The 24,948-nt window shown below is 54.2% G+C and overlaps 1 protein-coding gene across 1 annotated transcript in view; it reads left to right on the forward strand.

The window, feature by feature from the left end:
• LOC118979168 (protein FAM163A) overlaps positions 1-21,264 on the forward strand; it is a 47,616-nt gene extending 26,352 nt beyond the window's left edge. The window contains exons 2-4 of the mRNA XM_037035154.1: positions 12,647-12,738; positions 17,293-17,407; positions 17,957-21,264. Coding sequence (XP_036891049.1) covers positions 17,315-17,407; positions 17,957-18,364 — 501 coding nt within the window. The 5' untranslated portion in view covers positions 12,647-12,738; positions 17,293-17,314 and the 3' untranslated portion in view covers positions 18,365-21,264. The remainder of the gene's footprint in view (positions 1-12,646; positions 12,739-17,292; positions 17,408-17,956) is intronic.
• Positions 21,265-24,948: the final 3,684 nt, after the last annotated feature.

The raw sequence follows: 24,948 nt of genomic DNA on the forward strand, positions 1-24,948 counted from the left end.
TGTCGATAGTCTGCCAGGGTTTCCTAGGCTCTGACCCAGGTACTGGTGGCAGGAGTAGAAAAAAGAGGTTGGATCAGAGCCTTTTAGAAGAGGGAGGTGGGGGGATGAAGCAGCCCCAGGAGAGCCCAGGTGCCCCCCACCCCAGCCCTGGCCTGATGATGTCCTGACCTCACAGGACTTTAAAGAGATCGAGAGAACTTGGTTTACTCGGGGGTGGCTCTTAGCTCACACAGGGAGCTGCTTCCTCCCAAGGCCTTAAAAGCCCCGGTGGGACCTGGTTAGTGGGTCTCACAGAGAAGGAGCCCAGGCAGTGACAAGATGATGTTTCAGCTAAACGAATAGACTGAAATGTTCCAGGGAACATGGTTTTGCATTTTGGCAGTTGAGACTAAAAATGGAGTCGTAATAGGCATTCACATTTCCTGCTTATCTGCTCCGTTGGTTTTTGCTCTCCCACTGTAGATGAACTGATAGATTTATGTTGTTTTCAAGTGGAGGTCCCAAGGCCTCCAAAGGGATCCATGTGAATGATAAAGTGGTGATATGTGGCCGTGGCCGTGGCCTTGGTCAGAGGCCTGGCTTCCACTGGCTGGGGGACCTTGGGAAAATTGCCTCAATAAACTGGGCCTCAGCTGCTGTGTGTGTTAAATAGAATAACAGTATTGTCCCACCTCATGTCACATCACAGCATTGCTTTGAGCTTTATATTAGATGACATGAAAATACTATGCAAATGATAAAGGCACATATGTGTGTGTGAAGTTGTTGTTGGGGTAAATATTATCAATTCTTTTCAGAAGAGATAGGGTTGTTTTTGCAAAGCGTGCATGCCCTGAAGGATTGCCTGGCCCTGACCTGAAGTCTGACCTTGGCTCCAACCCCTGCACAGGTTCAAGTGGATATAATGAGACAAGCCAGGACACACATTTATTTAAAAGAGAGCCCCACAGGTGATGGGCCAGAATGGCCAGGACTAGGCAAACATGTTTTTTTGTTATAGGCCAGGACCTCAGAGGCAACCATAACTAGCAGGAGAATATAATCTGTCAACTTATAGTCACGGCTCTCTTCAGCATGGAAATTATTTACAATTTGATTATGCCCTTTGCAAGCACATGAAGGAGTTGCTGAGCTTTGAGCCTTGAACAAAATGGAAAATTTTGAATGTAAAACATACTAATGAAAACCCAAGCAATGTGCCCTGACTGATGTAGCTCAGTGGATTGAGCACGGGCCTGCGAACCACACGATCACGGTTCAATTCCCAGTCAGGGCACATGCCTGGGTTGTAGGCCAGTCCCAGCAGGGGACTCATGAGAGGCAACCATACATTGATATTTCTCTCCTTCTCTCTCCTTCCTTTCCCCTCTGAAGATAAATAAATAAAATCTTAAAAAAAAAAGAAAAACCAAGCAATGTTATTTACCAGTGACTATAATCAATTAGCTCGAGGGAGTGACGCAAGAACGGAGCCAGATGCATGAGATGGTGATTGCTCTTCCAGGCGGCGGCCGTCCGTCGATGCAGGGGTGGAGCCCACGCATGCGCTGGGTCTGTTCTTCTTCATGTGTGTGGTGCTGGGCCCGCAGCACAAACACCACTTGGGAACCTGTTAGAAATGCACATTCCCTGGCCCACCCCAGACCTGCTGAATCCAAAATTGGGGGGCTGGGGCCAGCAATGCATTGTTGCGAGCCCTCCAGGGGATTCTGTTGCTCGCTGAAGATTTCATGAGTCTTGTCCCACTACCTGCCCCAAAACAGTTTGCAGTAACTATCTTTGTGGTTTCTCACGTTTGCTTAAAAGGCCTTATTCTTCATGCCAAAATAACTGAAGTTCTTCACACTGGTTAAACGTCTAACAACATCTGGTTGTGTAAGCTAGACTACAGCTGTGTTCCCAGATGTAAACCAGAGACTCGGGAGTGTGCATCTCAGCGTCTTGGAGATGCTGGGACAGAGGGCACCTGTCAATCACAATGCTGGGCGAGAAGGGAGGAACCTGTCATTTTTAAGCACTTTGAGATTTCGGAAGTACAAGCATCCAATGTGCTTCATGCAAAGGTCTCTCAGTACCTAGTTAGGAAAAGAGTGTAAAGATGGAAAGGGGGGAAGCAGGTATGCAGATGAGTCTTAACCCCTGTGATTTCAGAGACAGACAGGAGATTCATGGTTGCCCGGGGTGGGGGGAAAATGGACAGTAACTGCCTAATGGATACAGGGTTTCTTTTGAGGTGATGAAAATATTTTGTAATTAGGTGGTGATGGTACTAAAGTCCTACTGAATTATACTTTTAATGCTTAAAATTTGAATGTTATGTGAATTTTATTGCAACAAGTTTTTTTAAATGGTGTTTTAATGAGGAGGAGTGACTGGCCGCCTGTGTCCCCGGCTCCCATTTCTGGCCACAGGGCGTCCAGACCAAAATAGCTGCTCAAAGAGCTCCGTGTTGGCTGGCTGGCTGCTCTGAGCCCCGAGAAAGGGACTCAAGTGAGCGGGCACCCGGAAACTAGGACACGGTTGTACTGTGCTTCCCCCAGATGGCTCCCTGAGGCAAGTGTACCTTTTGTGGGTGTAAACCCTCCCCGCTAGTTAGAGATTCCACTGGGATTGTGGATGCAAGTTACAGGAAAAAAGACTCCGCATTTTGAGACCGAGTTGGTTCCAGTTCCCTGTGATGAGCACAAATTGGTTTCTGCTGTCAGAGGCAAAGCCTTAGGAGGCCAGCTGCTGCCCCTGGGGGTGGAGAAGGCGCCTCCCAGGGCAGACTCCCGTAGCCGCAGACAGCCCCAGGGAGCCGGCCGGTGATCTCACGGGCCTGCGAGGGGCGTGCAAGCCTGGACAAGGACCAGGCCCCTCTACTCACAGATGTAATCAGCTGTGATGGGCAGAGGTTGAAGCAGTTTTTCCAATTAGGGCTGTTAGAGGATTCTGGCAAGGCAGCAGTGGGCTTAATTTAACAGACCCAGGACTCATTGAATTAGCAGATGGAGAGGGGATGAGAAGGGCGCTAATGTGAGGGGTGCTGGGGCAGAGATGGACGGGCGAAGGGGGCCCGGTAGGCATCTGTCAGCAGGGACCGGGTGAGGCCAGGCCACGTGTTTGGGGGGGGAGCTGCATTTGAAGATCTTCCCATTTGTCGAAGGAGCTGTGCGAGAGGCTGCAGGACACAGCCTCCATCTTTCTTGTAAGGCTGCCTGGGGCCCTTTGCTCATGGAGACCTGGATTCTTAAGGGCTGTTGCCCCGCCTCTGGACAGCTTCTCATGTCCATCCACCTCCCAGGGGATGCTGTAGCTACTTCTGCCTCCTCCCCTTCCTGGAACCCAGCGTTCTAGGCCCACTGCACCAGGGGTGGTGGTGGAGGGGTCCGAGTGGGGGACCCAAAACCATGTTGCTTCTGAGTAACCTGGGTAAGTCAATTTAGTCTCTCTTGACTGGTCCGAAAAAGAGACAATTCTGTGCTGTGGACTTCGTTGTGAAGATGAGCTATGTGCGCCGTGAAGGCAGTGCCTGGCACACGGGGGTGCGCTCCTGCGTGATCTCCTACACTTCTCCTTGGACTCTGCCTCCAGCTTCAGCCTCAGTCCCATTGTCCTGGGACACCACAGGGGGTTGGAAGTACCACCCCCCACCCCTGCACGGACAGAAATCCACGTATAACCTTTGATTCCCCGCAAGACTTAAATTCTAATAATCTGCTGTAGACCAGAAGCCTTATCCATAATGAAAAGTTGATTAGCACTGTTTATATTTTATGTCCTAGATACTGTATTCTAAGAATAGAGCAATAGAAAATGTTATTAAGAAAAATCATAAAGAAGAGAAAATACAGCCCTGGCTGGTGTAGCTCAGTAGATGGAGCACTGACCTGTGAACCAAAGGGTCACCTGTTTGATTCCCAGTCAGGGCTCATGCCTGGGTTGTGGGCCTGGCCCCCAGTCGGGGGGCATGTGAGAAGCAACCACACACTGATATTTCTCTCCCTCTCTTTCTCTTTCCGTTCTCCTCTGTCTAAAAATGAATAAATAAAATATTTTAAAAAAGAAAAAAATACATTTACAGTACTGTACACATGCATTGAAAACCGCCTACATGTGAGTGGACCTGCGTAGTTCAAACTGTGCTGTTCGGGGGTCCACTGTGCCATTCCGGGGGTCCACTATGCCAACATGGCCAAGCCCAGAGAAAAGACCACATGGCATCATCCCTAGAGGGGCTGATCTTGTGAAGACGAAAACCTTGTACTTGTGAAACACGGAATTAGAAGGACGAATAGACTAACGTTTGCTGGATTCCTGTTATGTGCCCAAGAAAGAGAGAAAGATGCTCCATCTCGGCTCTTTTATGTAGGAGATGGCCCAGAACCGAGCCGTGCGACGGTGACAAAAGCTGGCTGCTGGGGGCTAGGGCATCCCTTTCACTCCCCTTCCTGTGATTGCTTTCTTTCTCTGACTTAATGAGTGACTTGCATCTTCCCCATCCCTGTCCCTTCAATGCTGCCAGGCAAGCTGGCCTCTTCTGTTGCCTGGCTACCCGGCAGGTGGTCCCCAAATCTGGAAGAAAAAAGCTGCCTAACCTTCAAGGTTGGCCACGGACGTCACTACAGGAGGAGAAGTAAATATAGAACATCAAGAGGTTATTCACTCAGAACTCAGTCTCTCCGGCCAGTCCTTGCTGTGATTCACCAGATCAATTAAAGGCACTGTAATTCAGCGTGGCAGGAGCCTGTGAAGAGGACAGGTCTAGCCTCTCCTGCTTGCCCCCCACCCTGGGCCCTGAATCCCACCCCCGACCCCCTTCCCCAGGCCCTCCCCATCCACCCCCAGGCCTCACCCAGGCCTGGGATGGATGTGCTCCTCCCTCGCCTGGGACATAAGTCACCACTGCCTGTTTCAAGAAAACCAATTAAGAAAGCATAAATTGCTGTTGACTAGAAAGGTCGCTGCACAGGCTATAAATACAGGCATTTCTAAAGCATGTGTGGGAGTCGGTAGCGCATTCTCTCTCCTTCACGCCCACGTCTTCCAGCTGAGGTTTTCCTCGGACACAATGAGAGGACGCCCAGTGGGGACCCAGAAAGGCTTATCCTGCAGCCTGCCATCCGGTTTGGGGTGCACCTGGGGATCCTGGGCCTCTGGTGGGACCACAGGCTTTACTTTGTTTCTCTTCTTAGCAAGTATTTCTTCACAATGTATCAAAGGTATGTGAGTTCAAGGTGAAAACTTGGAAAACATTGAAAAGCGAAATGGAGAAATAATAACATATAGTTCTGCCTTTTAAAAAATCTGTTAGCCTTTTTGGATATATTATTCCCACACCACCCCCCAAGCTGTATGGATACATAATTGTTTTTCTTTACATAAACATGCGTGAAGAGTGTCAGTGATGTTGTTTCGTAGCCTGCTTGCTCAGCAGTATTTATGTTAATATAATTTTCCCTGGATGTTCTACATGAACCTAATTATTTAACTTTCCCCTTGCTGTGAAGTGTTTTGATTCCTTCCAGATTGTCACTCCTATATAAAGCTACAGTGAACAGTATTGACTGACAGTTTGCAGATAGCCCTAATTACTACTTTTTAAAAAGAGTCTATTTATTTATTTTTAGAGAGAGGGGAAGAGAGGGAGGAAGAAGAGCAAAACATGAATATGTGAGAGATCTATCCATCATTTGGCCTTGGCCTCTCTCATGCCTCCAGCTGGGGACCTGGCCCACAACCCTGGCATGTACCCTAACTGGGAATCGAACTGGCAACCCCTTGGTTCGTGGACCTGCACTCAGTCTACTGAGCCACACCAGCTGGGGCAAGATGGCATGTTGTTTTCACCTAAACTGCCACTTAGCCCCTCCTCACATGTCACGGAAGGCTCCAGAACAGCCAGGAGCCTAATCTGGAGTGGGTGCTCCTCCCCCACCTTCAGCTAGCTAGTCCCTTCTGAGATCCTTCCCCTCCGGAGGGTGGCAGAGACAGCACTGGGTGTCAGGCAGATCCAGAGTCAGGCAGATCCAGGGCCAGGCACAGGGTGGCCGGAGGGTCCCTGTCCAGGGCCCGGTGGCTGGGCTGGTGGGGAGAGCGGGGCGCCTGCGTTCCCCACTGGCACCCGGCTACCAGCTCTGCCTGCACAGTGGCCGCATGGGGCCTGCTGCCAGGAAAAGGGAGCGAGACCTCCCTGACCATCAGGAATATGGGAGGGTGAATTAGATCAAGTCCATTAGGCGAACTTGACGTCCTTTGACTTACAAAGCAGTATTATTAATAATGTGGGAAATGAGATTATTTCAGAAACATCAAGTGGCTATGAAATGTGGTATTGAACCCAAAGCAGAGTCGTCCAGCTCCTCGTTAGACTCTTTAGGCTCCACTTAATTTGTGGTAAATAAAGAAACGAGACAGCGACACTGAGGCCTTTGAGCAAGGTGTGCTCACACTGAACACATCTGTTCTGGAGGCTTGCTTCATCTAAAGTGGACTTAAATGACAGCTCATTATGCAGAATGAGTGAGTCTATGCACTTGCTCATTCACTCACTCATTCATTCAGTGTTTGTAGAGCTCCCAGCACTTGTCAGTCCCCGACCAGACATGTGGAATACTGAGATGAACAAGACACAGCCCCATGCCGGAGGGGTCCCTTCCCCATGGTCTTTTGTCAGGGAATGGACCTGTAATCAGATAACTACAAAACCCGAGAGCAGCGCTAATTGAAGACACACAGCACCTCTTCCAGGCAGGGAGGTGAAATCAGGAAACACTTCCTTTATAGAGGAGCTTTGCCCAGGGAGTGGGGGTGGGGTAAGAGGGAGGGCTGGTATTTCGGTCTACAGAGCACCACAAGTGCCAGGCTTTAGCCTCAGGGAGCCAGAGAGGGGGGCAGGGAAGGGACCTGATAAGATGTGCTCTAGGGCACTTAGTCTGGTGGCAGATTGAAGGGACTGGGCGGAGAAGGACTGGAGACAGGAGGGTACTGCAGGGCCTGGGAGAGAGCGCCCAGGAGGCCGTCCTTGCTGGCCCCGCTGAGATCAGCTGTGCCCAAACCCAGCTCCCTGTAGGAAGCTGGTGGGAGCACAGAGCTTCCCGCCTGCAGAGATTCTGATCTGGGCTCTCGAATAGTAACAAAAGTCCCCAGGTGATGCTGGTCCAGCTTGGGAACCCCTGGTCCAGGTGTCCTCCGGGTCAGAGGTTCTAGAAGACAGTGAGTTAATCCATAGGCTTTGTAAACAGTAAACTGCCACGCAGATATGAGCGATGTGCTTCTCAGGATTTTCCTCTGTAATTCTGTCAGCTAGCACCTGATCGCTTCTCTCGATGTGTGTCATCCGCAGCAGGGTTGACCTTCACTGTCTGACACTCCCGGGTCTGCTTCCCTGATCCTCCAGCCTCCCACCAGTCACGGCAAAGCGGAACTCTTCTCCCCCAAGGGAAACGAAAGGGGGCCACCTTGGCAATGACCAATCCTCCCTCCTCCCCACTATCCACTTGCTTGCTCCTCTATTAGTAAACCGCAGGGGTATTTTTCTGGTTTTAAATAAGATGGTCACCCCTGCACTGCACTTACTAACAACCATTCAGAGCCCATCTCCCTCCTCCCAGAGGGGCCCCTTGACCTGAGCCTCCCAGGGAAGCCTGCCCTTCCACGGACCCCACTGCTTTCCTGTGTGTCAAAGCCCGTGAGGACTGGCACAGGCCTCTAATGGCCTGAGTTCAGGTAACCTTGGTGTGTGTGGGGCCAGGGGGCGGGACTTTAGGACAGGCGGTGCGGATGCAGATCCTGGCCCTGCCTCTCACCATGGATTTGCACAAGTAATTTACGTTTCAGAGCCCCCGTTTTGCCATCTCTAGTCTTAGTAAGGAGACCTCCACCTCGGGGATCTGGCCGGACTGCCGTGAAATGGCGCACACCAGGCACTGGGCATGCATTGTGCGAGAGTACCAAGTAACGGAGTTGTAGCTTCTGGGAAGAGACATGTCCCAAAAAACCGAAAGAGCTCCAGAAGCCTGCAAAGGAGCCTGCCGCCTGCCTCTGGACTGCCTTCCAGCGCCACACCCCGCCCTCCAGCCCGCCTCCCTTACTGGGCAGTGCGCTCGCCAGCACATCCTCCTCAGTTAGCACATGTCAACCTCCGGTCCATGCAGACACAGCACATTCTCCTTGTGCACACGTCTGTCACCCGACCCCCTTCTGGGACCCCAAAGACGGCTCTGGTCAGGCATCAGATCAATTGAAAGAAGTGCAAGTGCCTGGCCCCTCCCTCTACACCTGCATTCTCAGGAAGGGGGGCAGAGTCCTCTCTCCTCTTCTCCGGCCCTTTCTTCTTTCTCCTCCTTTTGCCCCTTTCAGAACAGTGCTGAGTCCTCGGTCTGGTTTTCCAACCAGAAAGAAGTTTGCCTCGAGGTGTCCCTTTAAAGGGAAGGACGAAGGATGTCCTGGGCCAGAGCTGCTAGGACTAAAACTTAATACCTGTAGGATTTAAGTTTACAAAGTGCTGTGGGCACATTATCCTAGTTGGTCCACACGCCCACTTCGGGAGAAAGGTCAAGTCCTTCGATAATGAAGTCGCATTACCACCCGCACTTTGCAGGATGAGCACACCAACTCAAAGAGCCCTGTCCAGGGTCACACGACTCAGAAATGGCACAGACTGTGTTTGAACCCAGGACATCGGACTGCCAGGATCCACAGAGACCAGTCTATCTTGAATTGAAGGCTCATATTTTGGATGGTGGGAAATAACGGTGCACAGATGGCAGCAGCAGGCACAGAAGGGAAGCAACAGATGATCGAGAACATTCAAGAGACGAGGGAAAGGTGTCAAAGTTAATGCCAAGGTTCCAAGCCTTGGGGCAGAAGGAGCACAGTCAACAGCGGGAGGAAGTGTTCCCAAGAACAGGTGACGTGTTTTTGAGGGACTGCGGTATGGTAGCCATTAAGAGCTTTTTATGGACTTTCTCATTAGGTCCTCCTAATTGGTCCTATGACGTAATTACTGTTGTCCCTATTTTAGAGATGTTTGAGATGGAAAATTGAGGCCAAAGTGATTGTGTGATTTGCCCAAGACTACAAAGCTAATACACAGTGGAGCCAGTATTTCAACTCAGGTCTGGCAGACAGTCTTCAGAATCTGCACTTGTAACCCAGCACCGAGCAGCCCTTCCGACCCACCTGCACGTATAAACCTGGGCAAGGGGAGAGTTAGCTGGGTGGGCAGAGCCGGCCCCTGTAGCTGCCATTTCCCCCGCAGGACCAGATTCTCCTGGGGAGATGGTGGCCTTCGGAACATCAGAGAATGTTCCAATCAGAGGAGACAGAAGAGCTAACATGGAAGAAGGGGTGGAATACAAGAGGAAAATTCCCCAAAGCCCAGAAGAGTCATAAATTAGGCATGTTGTGTAGGCAACCAGCCAGGGAGAAACGAGCAGGAAACAAACCAAATGAATCAGAATCCCCACTCGTTATTTTGTCTGTCTGTCTTCCTTTTAAGGCCACTGTGCTCCAAATTGAATAGCCCAGCAAAGCCCCCCTAGTGCCCCGCTCAGCCTAGATGTCTTTGTCCCAGGCAGAGGATTTGGGTCTTTAAACCAGGTGAATACATTATCTCTTGGTAACCTGGCCGCCCCAAGGAAGGGGAAGACCCAAGATCCTGGAAAGTGCATGTTGGAAGCAGCCCCTGGATCCAGGCAAGAGAGGCCCTGCCCGTGGGCTCCTCACTCAGGCCATGTCCTCCCAGGGACCGCCAGGTTGTGCCCTCCCTTCTAGATGACACGCTTGGCCTGTGCAGACAGTCCTGAGCCGCTTCCAGGGCCTGTGCAAGCCTCTTGCCCTGGTCTGTCCTTCCTTGGGGGATGCCCACTCCCATGCCTGGAGGGTGGCCGAGAGGTAGTTCCCTGGGGACAGGGAATGGAGCTTGGACGTTCGGGGTGGAAGGGCCAGATGCAGAAGGTCAAGTTCATTGGACTACTCGGTGTTGCATCTCCGACGCTCCACACGATCATTCATCATTAGTCTGTGCAAGCCCCCTCTCTTGTTTTATTTATTTCTCCTTGTATTCTCATTCTCATCCTCCTCTTTCGTCGTTAGCCTTTCTAACACATTTAATGTGCATCCACTTGTTGGTCTTTGTGTTATTCATTGAGAGACGTTGGGCACACAACATTAAGTTAGTTTCGGATGTGCACCCTGTTGATTTGCTATGTGTCTGCTTTGTGAAGTGGTTGCCATGGTGAGTCTAGTTCACATCTGGCACCTTGTATAGTTACAAAAAAATTTACTGTTCTTGCGATGAGACCTTTCAAGATCCCTCTTAGCAACTTTCTAACTGTGCTATGCAATGCTATGTATATGCATATGCTACGCTATGTGGTCATCGTGCTCTGAGAGGGACCCCAAAATAGGAATAACCTTCCAGAGGGCAGGCCCATTGTAGTCCCGGCTTCCCCTGCTAGATGAGCGTTCTAGGAACCCATCTACATCAGTGTACCAGCTGGTGTTGTCGTGAGAGGCTGCCTTTGGCTTCGGTGAGTTTTTTTTGAAGGCTCTTTCAACATGTTTGTCCATTTCATGATGGGTGATTTGTGAGTGCTCCTGCCCACACCATGCTGAGTGTTTAGCAGTTGTTGGCCAAAAATGACATGACACCCCTCCCCCCCCGCCGCTCCCTGCCCTCCCTATCCACTTGATCTTGCCCTGAGTGACGAGATTGTTTTGTTGTTGTTGTTCCCCTGGATTGAAAAAAGTCCTCAAAGGGAAACATTTTTCTGATGTGGAAGAGGTGAAACAGAAAACAGGGGAAGAACTAAAGTGCATCAAAATAGATAAGTTCAAGGACTATTTTGAGTGGTAGGAAACACGTTCCAATAGGTGTATTGCATTAAGTGGAGAGTTCTTTGTAGGTGACTGAAGTTTGAACATATAAGAATAAATACACAATTTTTTATAAATAAGTTTGGGTCTTTTTCAGTCCCCCCTCATATACATTACTTCCCCATGACTTATTTATACATGAAAGTTTGTAACTCTAGTCCCTGTTCACTTATTTCTCCCCCCACCCACCCCCAACTCCCTGCCTCTGGCAACCAAAAATCTATTCTGTGTACCTGTGAGTTTGGGGTTTTGTTTGGTTTGGGTATGTGTTCTTGAAAATATGAATTGATCTGTATGCTTATATATTTTTAAAGATTTTATTTATTTATTTTTAGAGAGAGAGGAAGGAAGGGAGAAAGAGAAGGAGAGAGACATCAGTGTGTGGTTGCCTCTCGCACACCCCCTACTGGGGACCTGGCTTGCTGCCCAGGCATGTGCCCTGACTGGGAATTGAACCAGCGACCCCTTGGTTCTCATCCTGCACTTGATCCACTGAACTACACCAACCAGGGCTGTATGCTTATGTCCTAAGTTTATGTAAGCAGTATTACACCTCTCATTCTATTTTGTTATTGTGGTTGTTGCTGCTTGTTTTTACCTATTTCACTTAGCACTGTGCTAAGGCTCTGCTTGTTGCTGTGTGTCGCTGGTTCCTTGCTTTCAACAGTTGTGTTCTCCTCCGAGGTGTGCACCTCCCTGGTTTGACCTCCTCCCTCCCAGTGAGGATCACTGAGCTTGCTTTCAATGCCCTGCCCGCCCCCGTAAACACAGCAGTGAACATCTCAAGGATGACCCCTCATGGGTGTGTTGAAAAATTTGGGAGACAAAGGCACTGCTCCTCAGACCTGCTGACCTCACAGGATCACCAGTCCTTGGGGCATGCTACTGTCTGTCCTCAGCTCTGTCCCCACAGGAGGTGCCTTTGCTGGTCCTGTTCATGGTTGGGCTCCTTCTCTGATCAGACGCACGCCCAGTGGGGCTCACCTTCCTCAGGACAATGAGCAGGGGGAGCGTCAGCACCAGAGGGTGCCCTCCACTCCCCGCTCCCCAGTCCCAGTGTGAGGCTCACACCCCCCTCAATAATGTTGAGTGCGCATTTAAAGGATTTTGGTCTGAAGGGACCCTCACCAATTAGCCCACACTGGGCTTCTACATGTTTCGGTGGGGTCCTGCCTCCCCATCGCCAGGAGCAGGTCATCAGGATGATCTTGCCATCCCATAATGATCTTGTCGAACTCGTTCGACCACCGTCCAGTGGCCTTGCTGGCCTGAAGGGAGTTGGGATGTGGGGGGAAAGGGGAAGGAGCACGCAGCTCGGGCACTGGGAATGGACAGGCCCAGGGAGAGCAGGGAAGGGAAGGGGAAGGAGGGGTGCAGGGCCACTGAGAGAGGTGTCAGCCATGCAGGCGCGTCTCCAGGGGAAGGGTCAGGATTCTCCAGCGGAGCACGAGGGAGGCAGCCGGCTCCCTTCCCCCACTGCCCCTCCCTTCCCAGAACCGACAACAGCTCTTGCCCAGCATGCTGCTGCTGCTCTGGGCAGAGGGCTCTGCACAGGGGCACTGAGAGAGGGAACCAGGATGAGACAGGCGGTGGCCTCCAAGCCTGTCCTGGGGTTCTTAGGCAGGGGACCTCAGAAACCCTGGCAGCTGTGGAGGTCAAGAAAGAAGCCCTTTTGGGGATGTCTGCTCCAGAGGCTTGGGGTCACCACCTGGTGCCAACGTGAGCCTGCCTGTCCTCTCAGCCTCCCCTCCAGCTCTCTCTGACCTGCCCCTCTCTTCTCCAGCAGGGCCTGACGCCCTTGGCCATGACGCACCCCCAACTGCTGTCTACTCAGGCTCGGCCTGTGTGACTGAGTCGTTGCTGCCCCAGCTGTTTCACGTAAGTAATGTGAGGCTCAGGCCAACCCCTCTCCTCCCAAAAGAGGGAGAGGGGTGTGGGTGGGGAGGGAGCTCCAGAGAGTCCTGGTCACAGAGGGCAGGCCCTGGGAGTGTTTAGTTGGCAGCAGGTTTGTCCTCTTTGGCTATCAGTCCGTGAGTTGGCCACCACTGAATCCACTCTGCCCAGGTCTGCTCGGCCGTGGGAGGGCACGTGGGGCCTCTTCTGTCCTCCAGGAGGAGGCTGCTGTGACAGAAACCCCACGGCACTGGGCCCTGGGTCCTCACTCAGACTCTTGCTGTGCAGCACCAGGCAAGCCACTTAGCGGTCGGGCTTCCCCCGCCCCGTGTGGGGGGGGTTTGTACAGTGCAAAGAAGGTGTTAGTTCTCTTTTGCTGCACAACAAACCGCCACAAACCGAGCAGCTTAAAACGGTACACACTGATGGTCTCGTAGTCCCCGTGGGCCAGGACACCAGGCATGGCCAGCGGGGTCCACCGGTCCAGGGTCTGACATTGGGCTGCATTCAGGGTGTCCCCTGGGCTTGCATTTGCACTTGAAAGCTCCACTGGGGAAGAATCCACGTCAACTCTCGCTTATGTGATTGTTCAGTTCCTTTTGGGCCCTTCCATAGAAGGGCTCCACTCCTACTGCCCCGTGGACTGAAGGACAGAGACCACCTTCAGTTCCTTGTCAGATGGGCCTCCCCAGCATAGCAACTTGCTGCATCAAGACCAGCAAAGGAGAACGTGGGCCAGCGAGAGAGAAGCCAGACTCTTCTGTCACCTATTCACAGTGGCAACATCCCCTCACCTTTGCTGTGTTCTGGAGGGTGGTCGCAGGTCCCAGGTCACATCCAGCCCTGAGGGGAGGGGAGTGCACGAGCCTGATTGCCAGGGCTCATTTGGGGACATCTTAGAGCTGGCCCGTTGTCGGAGGGGATTCAAATGAAAGCCTGCTGTAAACTGTAGAGTGATGTTTACGTGCACCGGGTTACTGTTATCATTTGCATCTCCTTGCAATGAGAAAACGAGCCTCTGTGAAATACTGGAGAGCCACGTAGGATGTGGGAATTCCAAGGGTAAACTGAGCCCTCAGCTCCGGGCCCTCAGGGACACGGGCGGGGGCCTGGCTAGCTCACCGCATGCCTCTACCCGCACCTTCTTGGTTTCTGGTTGTAAGGCCAGACTTAAGCGGCCACGGAATGTCTGGGTCTGCCTTTTCCCCTCAAATAACTGTGTGTGAAGGATCTTTCAGCTTACAAGGGGCCCTGGCATGCACGAGTCTCACTTTTCGCTCACAGTTGTACCTGTAAACTCAGTTTCTGGTTAACTCTCTTACAAATGAGAAAGGTGGTCAGTTCCCAAGCTCGGGGGGCTGGTAAGCGGTACAACTGAGCCTCAAAGGGGCCTCTAGACTCATGACTGCCTGCCTGTCTGCCCTGCCTCACCCCTACCCCCTGCCATTCCCAGGCTATTTCTGCTCTACAGCCTCCAAGGTGCTGGACGAGGGGAGGCTGGGCATGGAGGGCAGAAAGGAGGAGAGCATGGTTCTCACATGGCTTCATAATTCTATCTCCTAAACTGGCTGGGCATAGCCCAGGGGGCCAGACCAGAACTTCCAGCAGAGTGGGTCCCTGCTGCCTCCCCAACTTCCCGTCATTCCATGGGCTCTCGTCAGTGAGCAGGGGAAGGTGGAGTAGTGTTTTAGTGAAGATACACAAATCCTCCCAAGGCTATGCTTTATCCCACACCAAGTGTTCAGCAAACCCCTGAAGCCTGGCCCATCATGTACCTGGGGAAAGTCTGGTTTTCAAGGATGAAGCTCTAGTCTGTAGAGAGGATGTGAGCTGAGAGCTGCAACTTGCTGCCCCCTGGTGGTGGATCGGAGTCATAACCGCCAGGCCTGTGGGAGCAGTAGTGTACCCAGAGATGATGAGCAAACTTTTACCAAGTACCCGCTGCTGTGTGCCAGGCACGGTGTATAATGCAGCAGGGAGATGAGCATAAAACAAAGTTCCTAATCCCAGAGGACTCATAATTTAGTGGAGGAGTCAAGATGGTCGCACGTGAGTGTTGACAAGTGTCCTCCCAAGTCAGGGTTGGAAAAATGGCACGTGAAAAGGCATTGCAGGAGGACCCGAGAGAGAGAGAGAGAGAGAGAGAGAGAGAGAGAGAGAGAGAGACAGAGACAGAGAGAGACAGAGAGAGACAGCGAGAGAGGAGAGACCCTCCTAAAAGCCCTCCCTGAGCCCCATCATCTCCAAGAGTTAAACCCCGTGCCTGACTTGTAGCCTCTCCAGCTTTGTCCCTCCCCTGCCCTGTGTGGGCCTTTCCAAACCCCTTAGGGGTCCTGGACCCCCACGTCCTTTCCCCCTCCTGCCCCACCCACCATGTCTACTGGACAAGCTCCTACTCAGCTTTCAGGACTCTACTCCAGCACAGCGTCCTCACTGGTCTGTGTGTCTCGGTTGTGCATCCTACACCAGATCTAAGGTGTGTTAAGTGTCTTTGCAATATGAGGCTACAAGCTCCTTGAGGACTGGACCTGCCTGAGGGGCAGAGGGTTCGTGTGAGGGGGGAGACAGAGGGTGAGAAGGGGAAGCATGAACGGTGTTGCGCCTGCAGGGGAGTGGGGCGGGGCAAAGCTTCCAATGTTTGCTCTGCAAGTCCGTGCCCAGAAAAACGAGTCCCGCAGGCAGTGTGGTACCAGGAAGACTCTGGGGGAAGAGAGGGGCGTTGGGGAGGATGAGAAGCTAAGCGTGGGTGGGGGTGGTGCTCAGAGACAAACTAGTGAGATCGATTCGGAAGCCATTGCACCGGGGCAGGCATGACACTCAAAGTGTCTTCGCTGATGCGTGGGGAACAGAAAGCTCAGGGGAGCCAAAGAAGAATTTGGGGATTTGAATGCCTGGGCAATTAGGGGAACATCCTGCGGCCTTGTCAAACTCTACTATGCAAACTGATCCTCTGGGACCTTGCTAACATGCAGATTCCGACCCCTTAGACCTGCAGCCGGGGCCTGAGATGCTGCGTTTCGAACCCACCCCTGGGGCTGCCCTGGCTGTGGTGTGAAGCCTGCTCTGTGAGCAGATCGAGTGCATTAGAAGCAGGGCCGGGGTGCATGCTGTGCTCTAGGACACACAGTGAGGAGTAGATGGTGTCTTTGGGTGAAGAGAAGGTGCCCCTTCTGCCGGGCGAACACGGCAGGGTGTGTGGCTCTGTGAGCAGAGTGTAGCTTGTGGCCCTGTGCCCATTTGCCCTTTAAGTAATGAATAGCCTGCAAAACCCTTCACAGCAGCTCAGACGGAACCACTAACAGAGGCTGGGGGTGGGGGAGCCTGTGTGGAGTGTGGGCGATGACTTCACCTGAGTTCGAGCTGCCTGTCTGCCCACTAGCAGCCGGAGCTGGAGCCGGAGCCGGAGCCGGAGCCCAAGCCCCAGCTCGGGGACTTGTAGGCTCATTGCTGCTGAAGCATGCAGTGAGGGAAGCACGATGAGATGAGGGGGAGCTCAGGGACCCATCGGACACCCTTCTCCCAACGTCTCCGCCCCTTCTATTGTCTTGCAGGTCACCATTTCCCTACTGAATGTAAGTGCTCTCGGTCTTTCTTCTGTCCTCAAGGTGCCAAGGCTCCTCCCACCCTCCTGCTCTGTTGGCACCTCCATCCCTGGTCCCCAGGAGCCTGAGACACTGAGAGAGCCCATTCAGTGGCCCCCAAAGGGAGTCGGCCTGAGGCCAGGCCACCTTGCACCCAGAGCCTCCCTCTGTCTCATGAGCCCACATTAGCCAGTACATAGCTGCCCAGACCCACCACAGCCTTCCCGGAGCCAGAAGGCCACCTTCTTGCTTCCTCTGGGCTTTCCTGGCCCCTGTTTTCCAGGAGAGTTGGAAAGAGAGGAGAGATCCCACCCCCACCCCCAAAAGGAGTGTGGGTTTGAGCCGGGACAGAATTAGGCAGAACTTTTGAGATTCAGACTGTGTCCCCTTACCTGGGTCAAGGTCAGGGACCCTGGTGTTTGCACTGGAGGGCAGTGATCAAGAACACAGTGTTAGGGTGAACCAGGCTGGGTGGGATCTCAAATCAATCAGAGGCTCATTCAGCTCGTGCCAAGTGGGAGTGATTAAGAACCAGCCCAGGGGGTTTCGGAGGATTAACTGAGATAACCAGGGGCCTGCTTAGGGCTCCGCCTCACACACAGACTAAGCCATCTTATGAGCAGAAGCCATTTTTCTTTGTGTCTTGGAGCCTTGCGTGGTGGAAGGGGTACAGTGTCAGCAGGGTGTGCGGAGAGGGGACAAGCAAGGGAGAAGAGGATTAAAGGAGAAAGAGAGCAGAAACCCTTGAAGCGGGGCAGAAGCAGGAAGCAGAATTACGCCTTCAGTCAGCATCCTGCCTCCTCTCCGTGCTCTCTGTGCCGTGAGCCCCTGCAGGAGGCTGGCCCTGGATACAGCCACCCCCTGGTGTCCCAGTGCCCAGGACCCTCCAAACCTCCCGCAGTGCGGAGAGCTCTGGGAGGGCCTCCTGCCCTGACCTAATCCCCGCATCTCTCCGCAGAGTTGGATGGGGCTTCGGGCGGATGACAGCGGGAACAGTTGTGATCACGGGCGGAATCCTGGCTGCGGTCATTCTCCTCTGCATCATCGCTGTCCTGTGCTACTGTAGGCTCCAGGTCAGTCCTGGGCCGCGGCCAGCAGCCACCAGCAAACGGCGTCCCCCTTGTGGGGACGGACACTGTAGGCCACTTCGGGTGACAAAGCTGAAAGCCAGGGAATGGGGGAGGTTTGGTCAAGGGTGCTGGGTGGGGGGCAGTCCAGTGGGAGCTCTGCAGGCCCCACATGGCACACTCAGGGCACCGAACGAGAACTCACAGTGCTGTGTCTCTCAGCACTCACAGTGCTGAGGCTGAGATTTCAGGAGTGCTGGGAAGGGCGCCATTCTGGGGAGACTGTGAAAGCTGCTCCCAGCTGCCCCTCACCCAGCCCTGTGCTCAGCACAATTGTCAGACCCTCCCTCCCAGCCTCCCGGCCTCCCTGCCTCCTTTCCTTGCCCAGCCACCACTGAGTACACTGGGAAGCAGGGGATGGAAGAGGGAAAGCCTTTCGAGGTTGGGAATCCATACTCATGGGGCATAGCCTCTGGTGCTGAGTTCGCTCATGGGGTGGGGGAAGGGGGCCAGTGCAGGGCCACTAAAAGGGGGCCCTCCGCACTCTCCCCTCAGTATTACTGCTGCAAGAAGAGCAGAGAGGAGGATGCAGATGAGGAGGAGGAGGACCACAACCGGCCCACCTCCCCTGGGGCGCCCCCCTGCAATGCCTGCAGCTCCCAAGCCCTGGACAGCAGAAGCGGCCTGGTACCTCTCAGCAGCGAGCCCTGCGTCCAGCCGTGCGGGGTGGCGGCCCGCCATTGTGCCACTTGCTCCCCATACGGCTCCCCTTTTTACATACAGACGGCCGACATGGTGCCCAACGGGGGTGGAGGCGAGAGGCTGTCCTTCGCTCCCACGTGCTACAAGGAGGGGGGCCCCTCGTCCCTCCAACTGGCCGCACCCCAGAGTTACCCGGTGACGTGGCCGGGCTCTGGGCGTGAGGCCTTCACCAATCCAAGGGCTATTAGTACAGACGTGTGACCTTCTCCCCCAACTCCCCAATGCCTACCATCACTGAGACCCCAGCCGGAGGCCTGGGGCGAGCTGCCCACCCCTCCAGCATGCCACAAGGACTGTCTCTGTTACCTTGGCTTTCCTTGCCCTGCACAGGAAGGCTCACCAGGACTGAAGCCATCATGTGCATTGAGAGCCAGGGCAGGGCCCGGTCCCCTGGCCCAGAGGCAGACCCGATAGGTTGAGCTGGCAGTTTCTCTGTTGGGACGTTCCTCCGGCCAGCTCGCACCCCGGCCTCTCTCGCTTCCCTTACTGCCCCGGCTTCACCAGACTGTGAGAAGAAGTGGGGCTTTGCAGAGGTCTGGAGGCCCCCAGAGTCCTTGGGGGGTGAAAGAAAGGGGGCCAGGGGACAACTAGGACACCACAGAATTTGAGGAGGAAGAGGAGAGTGCTAAAGGGACCCCTCCAGGACTTCCTTGCTACCCAAAAGCCAGTTCACAATCTCATTTTGTATTTTTTGGTGTCCTAGAGACCGCACAGCCCGTAGCTGCTCAAACACACATGTGGATTCCTGAGCCCATCACAGCTCTTCCCCTTCCTCCGTGGCGGGAGCTGAGTTGGCTTGAAAAGCATAAAGTGGTTGCAGGGAATGCACCAAAAGGTGACTGTCTGACCCTGTCTCCCTGCAGATCCTTGTTCTGCTATGGGAACCAGCTGCCTAGTGAGAACCTTTTTCAAGTTATGTTGCCAGGGTCCAAGTAGCTTCGTGAGTGAGGTCCCGCTGACAGCCTCCAGGGCCGAGGTCCCCCACACTGAGTGACATGCGTGGCTGCAATCCTGCGGGGGCGTGTGGGTTCTCAGGTGTGCGCACACACACCTGTCACCGCCCGCACACAGGCTTTGCTGCCTTCGGGAACTGCAGAGAGGGAGCGTCTGGGATGTAGCGACTAGAAAGAACAATCTGACCCCCAGGCAGCAAGAGCCAAAGGTGATTGAGGGGACTGACCCCCACAGCGGGTACTGGATGGTGCTGCCACGTAAGCCCCTCTGGGCCGTGACACAGGAGAGCCAGACCACCCCTCCCACCAGGGACAGCTGCCCTCCCTCCTGAGGACAAGAGGGATCTGACTTAGCAATTGGATTCAGCTTGCTGCCCCCTCTCAGCTCTCAATGGCCCCCTGCTCCGCCCTTCTCCGTCTCCCAGTGAGGGGCCTGCTCATCGCTGTCTCTTCCCAAGCCCACCTCCCTCTTCCCACTGATAGCTCAGCCATGACCTTATGCCTTTTGAGTGAATGCATCCGATGAGTTTTCCAGTTGCCTGTGCGGTAAGGGGTGGCAGCACCCCCTCTTAAAGGCATAACTAACCCCACTCACTCCTGAGTCACTGAACGCTGCTGAGGGCGGGGTGGGCCAGCAGCTGGCCCCTCTGCTGAAATCTCCGTTTTGCATTTGAGAAAGTGCGGGGCGCAGTCAGGACGGGGGAAGAGAATCCGCCACGCCTCCGCGTCACTGCGCTCAGGCTCCTGTCACCCTGCAGCTTAGTCTGTAATGAAGGCGCACTGGGTTGAGACTCCAAGGACCTCGGTCTGGTCACACTTGTGTCATCAGCTCTCAGACCAATCTTGTCTTCTCTGAGACCCCATTTCCCCCAGGGAACTGAGACCTGGCCCGATGGACTCCGAGGGACCATGAAAGCACCAGGAAGCCAGGGTTAACCAGACTGGTCTGCCAGGACGTGCTCTCGAACGCACCCTGGCCCCGTGCTCTTGCCAACTGCCCGACCCTGGCTACAGGCATGTGTGCTGGGGGACGAAGGACCACACACACAGGATTAGCAGGCAAAAAAAACATTTTAACTGTCCGTGAAAAGCACACGTTTGTCTGACTCTCCTGCGAGTGACCTCAAACAGTAGCATTTCTCTTATACCAGGAGGCAGCTCCAGGTGGGGGTAATGAGACCTGTCCCCGAGTCCAGAGGGACCAGCTAAGGACAGCAGCTCTGACATACCCCTGCCACCGCCTGCCCTGACTGGGCCGAGTCCACCCCAGCAGCCCTCTCTGCCACTTCCTGATGACCCACCCCAAGTCACCTCTAGCAAGGGCTGTCCCTCCCCCCCAAAAAAAAACCAGTGTCGTGGTACCTCTTGCCTTTGCAGAAATCAAGACAACCTGGTCAAGTCACCTGCTTCGCACCCCTGATCTCTTGGGGGTCCCCACTGGAAAAGCATCTTGCGTGGCCCTGTCTCCTTAGCCTTCCCAGCCTAGCACCCTGTCCACCCACACATGAAAATCTGCCCAGGGGCAGTGGAGAGGTGATGGGCCCCTGCTCTCCCACACACAGTCCCATGTCGCTCGGGGCCCAGGCTTGAGATCGCCCGCCCCGCCCCCTGGAGCCTCGAGGGCCGCACCTGTGCAAGAGCCAGCTCACCCCACGCACCTGCGAGGCCCTTTCCAGCCGTGGGACACCGGACGCTTGGCAAACTGCACCCTCCGCAGGAAGAGGGAGGCCGTTCCCAGCGTCCTCCCCGCCAGCCCGTCCTACCGGCCCTCCACTGCTCCTGCTGCGGGTTTCTCCTCCTGCATCTTTGATAACTGGGAGTCACAACCAAGTCGATGTCAATAAATGCGGAGTTTGAAATAGAAATCCCACGGGGTCTTCCGTTCTTCTCCTGGGGTGGGGCAACTGGGCACAGATTGAAGCGTGGAAACTCTTTTTCCTCACCCAGAATATCCATTGCCAACACCAAAGTTGTCTACCAGCCTCCCCTCGCTTCCTGTGTCCACACCAACCGATCCCCTCCACCGTATCATCACCTGCTCTCCCCGCCCCCACTGCCTGGGTCTGAGCTCCCATCCAGGGAAGATGTGTGGTTCCCGGGAAAGGGCTCCCGGAGGTGGCAGTGGCCCTGCTGACGATGGGGCGCCTCTCGGAGGAGCAACCCAGGCATCAGCCCCTCCCTGCCCCCACTCCACCTTCGCTGTCCAGGCCTGTGGTGTCCCCACCTGTAGCTCTGGGTCCAGTCACCCCGTCTGAGGAGACCCAGAGTGTCACACGACCAGCCCCTGCATGTGGGAAGGGAGGGAAGAGACTTTGGGGACCAGATCCTCAGCCCTGGCCCCGGCAGAGACCACAGGAGCAGGAACAGTGGGTGAGGACCAGGAACCAGGAATCAGCTTTGTGTGGAGAGGGAGGGGGAGGGGCAGCGTGGATCTGTGTGCGATCTGGGGAGTGTGTATGAGGGAGGGAGAGAGACATGCTCTCTCTCTACCTCAGGGCCACCTGGAGCCCTGCCTACAGCTGGCTGGGCAGCAGGCAGCCTGGCTTCAGCAGTCCGGTACCCCTCTCTCCAGGGGATTGCCCCCCCACAGTCACAGGTAAGCTACTTCCCCACCAGGTCCTTTCCCAAGGGGGGCTGGGCCCTCAGGGAAGACTCGCCCAGGCCTCAAGGGGAGCATGTGGCCCCCACACTTCCTGTCTGTCCTGTCATCAACTTTCCCCACCCCTCACCCCGTTCTCTCTCTCTCTCTCTAAAGCGCACACACACACACTGCCAGCAAGGGACCCCAGGCACAGCTGGCAGTCGGAGCGTAGGTGATGCAGCCCTCTCCCCCAGACTTGCGGGTCCCAGGCCTGCGCCACCCAGTGGGCAGGACAATCTGGGTCTTCACAGGTGTCAGCGTCCAAAGGCTTGGTGGCCGGCTCATGCTGGGCATCGATCACCTTCCCTCCAGGTCTCTTTGGAAGATCACAGGCTCATCGGCCCTGGCCACAGACACCTGGTCACCAGGAGGAGCACGTGGCTCCAGTGCTGGCTGCTGCAGGTACAAGCCAGGTGCTGGCTCCACCCCACCCCACACTGATACCAGTGGGTCCTCCTGGGCTGGGTGTTGCCTTGGGCCAGAGGTTTCCTACCTTTGGGAATCACATGAAGCACCGCTCCCCTGAGAGGGGTGTGTTCTGGGTCTAATTCAACCTCCCAAAATGAAAGCAGAGACCAGACCCTCCTGACAGCGTCCTCTGAATTCTTTCTCCAAACACAAAGGCCCTGACCAAAGGGATCCAGAGTGATCAGGAGACTTCAAACCCCAGACTCCTGGGTCCTGAGGGTCTCACCAGCCCCTCACCCTTCCCTCCTTTGCCTTTGCCTCCCTCCCCCAACCCAGCCACCAGGACCCCATCTGATGGGGACTCATGAGCTGGTGACAATGAATGAGAAGGAACCTAAAGGTGAAAAATTAAGACTTGAGAATTTTCATTAAGGGGAAAATTGGTCATATAAAATATACCTGAGATAGACATTGGGACAATACACACAAGAAAAACGACAAAAATGGTTTCCTCTTGGGAGGAAGTGGGCAGCCGATGAGATGGGAGCAGGTAGACATTTTCAATGACTAACTTTCAAATTGGTATTTTTTCTGAGTTAAACGACACCAAAAATGTGCCTGAGGACAGGGCGCATTCCTGACGGTCACAAGGGGTCCATGTGTCCACCTGGGAGCAGGGCCCCCAGGGGGGACGCCCGCAGAGGCCTCTGCTCTGACCTGTGACTGTAAGAGGCGCCGCACTGCCGGAGAGTGGCGGCCGGGCGTGTCAAGCCCCCCCAGCTGCTGCCACATTTGAGTCCTTGAAGCTTTCAGGCTGGGACTTGGCTGCCAGGGGGCCCCTCCGGGGAATCTCCACAGGTGCAGGGTCCTCTGGGACATAAGCGTGACACGGCTTTCTCCCCGAAAGGCAGACGACTAGAGGGAAAGACAGTGATCATTTTTTGTTGTGGTCAGATGGGGATAACATAAAGTTTACAATTGTAAGCATTTTGAGTTGGCATTACATGCCCAATGTCCTGCAAACATCGCTGCTGTTGCCAAAGCTTTTTCGTCACCCCAAACAGAAACTCTGTAAACACTTACGTTTGGATTCTTTTTAACTGCTATATTTTAGTTTTATAATAAAACAAACTTATAAGGGAGGCTGCTCCTGCCAGTCCTGCCAGAAGGAGGGGGCTCTTCCGTAGGAGGGTAGGGTAATGGGGGATCCTCTCTTCCCTCCTCCCACGAGGAGACGCCTTAAGCACAAACTGGCTTCCGGTAAACTCCAAAAATAACAGCGTTGGAATGTAGCTTTGCAGCTTATTCTGAGGGAAAGGTGAGGGGAGGCCTGGGCAGGCAGCATGTTTTAAGGTGAAAAGGAATAGGATTTGGACAGCAGAGGATAAACCAGCAGGGAGGAGCAAGGCCCTCTGGACAGGCAGTGTGGAGGCCAGACCCCCTTGCGCCCCGGCTGGCAGCACACTCAGGGGCCCTGCCAGTCAACAGGATGGAAGGCCGAGGTTTCGGGCCGACACTCGTGCATCCCCAGGCAGAAGCTGTCCACCAGGGCAGCCCCAGGATTCATCTCCACAGTAGACCTCACTGCACTGGGCATGCTCCGTGGGGCAGTCACCTGTCCCCTCATGGTCCCCAGCTGGCACAGTCGGGGAGCACTGGCCAGAGAGAAGGAAGGGGAAGGGGAAGGGGAAGGAGAGCCAACCAGTTGCACCCCAGATTCTGCAGAGGAACTGTGAGGGTGACTTTGCTCGAATGTTCCCACCGACTGCCACAGATGAAAGTAAACAAGATGGAGACATGATGTGATCTGCTTGGGGAGGAGAGGTGGCCAGTTTCCCAGAGGAAAAAGGCCTTGAGCAGAGGCCCGTTTCTCAGGGGAAAAGGGTGTTGAGCCCCCTCCTCCAAAGGCTTTTATTGGATTGTAACACACATGAATACAGGGCGGCAAGGATCAAACAGCAGATAACATTTCAAAGAAATCTGAGGACTTAGTATGAGTCAGAGTCTGTCAGGAACAGAGTTTTAGGGTTTCCTGCTCAAACCCTTAACATATGAATGAAAGCACTCTTAGCAGAGTAGATTTCACAGGTTTATCAGGAAGTCTTTGTGATGCCAGATTTTTCCCCAGGACATGCTCTAGCAAGGCAAGGAGTTGCACCCTTCCCCATCAGGTATTCAGGCTTAAGGGGATAGAGCCAGGAAGCGCTTCTCCCAGAGGGCATGGGGACTCTGGCTTTGTCAAAGCCGGGGGGGTGAGAGTCCATTGCTCTTTGTTGCAGCCCCCAGAGTCCTTCCATCATGGCCTCCCAAGTGATCAAGTCTGGCTTAGGTTACCCCCCACCCCACTGTTGAGGGGTCTTACCCATCATTGACTTCCGACCAAGCTTTGGGGCAGGGAGAGGAAAGTGAGGCAGTGTTTGCTACCAGAGATAAGCTTTGTCTCCTGAGGCTCGCATTCCAGAGGTCACTCATTCATCCTTAGCCACAGGGGGTAGGAGTTACAGTTCCTGAAACCAGGCAGAGCAATCCACAACAAGGAACTTCAACCAAACTGATGCTCCAACATACACAGGGTCTTCGAGCCCAGCCCACAGGGTTTGAGTGTGAATGCATGTGCATCAGGTATCCAGAAAGGGTCTGTGCCTGCCCCTGCAAAAAAACCCAGGAATTTTCCCAGTCCTGCTCATCCCCCCTGGGATGACTTTTCAATTACGACTCTGACCCCACACTCCAAACTTCAACCCAAAGTTTACATGTTCTTCAAACCTTTTCCCTGATTTAAT

The sequence above is a fragment of the Sturnira hondurensis genome, unplaced genomic scaffold (genome assembly GCF_014824575.4).
Source record: "Sturnira hondurensis isolate 20B ecotype Veracruz unplaced genomic scaffold, ASM1482457v3 Scaffold0022215, whole genome shotgun sequence".
Lineage (NCBI taxonomy): Eukaryota > Metazoa > Chordata > Mammalia > Chiroptera > Phyllostomidae > Sturnira > Sturnira hondurensis.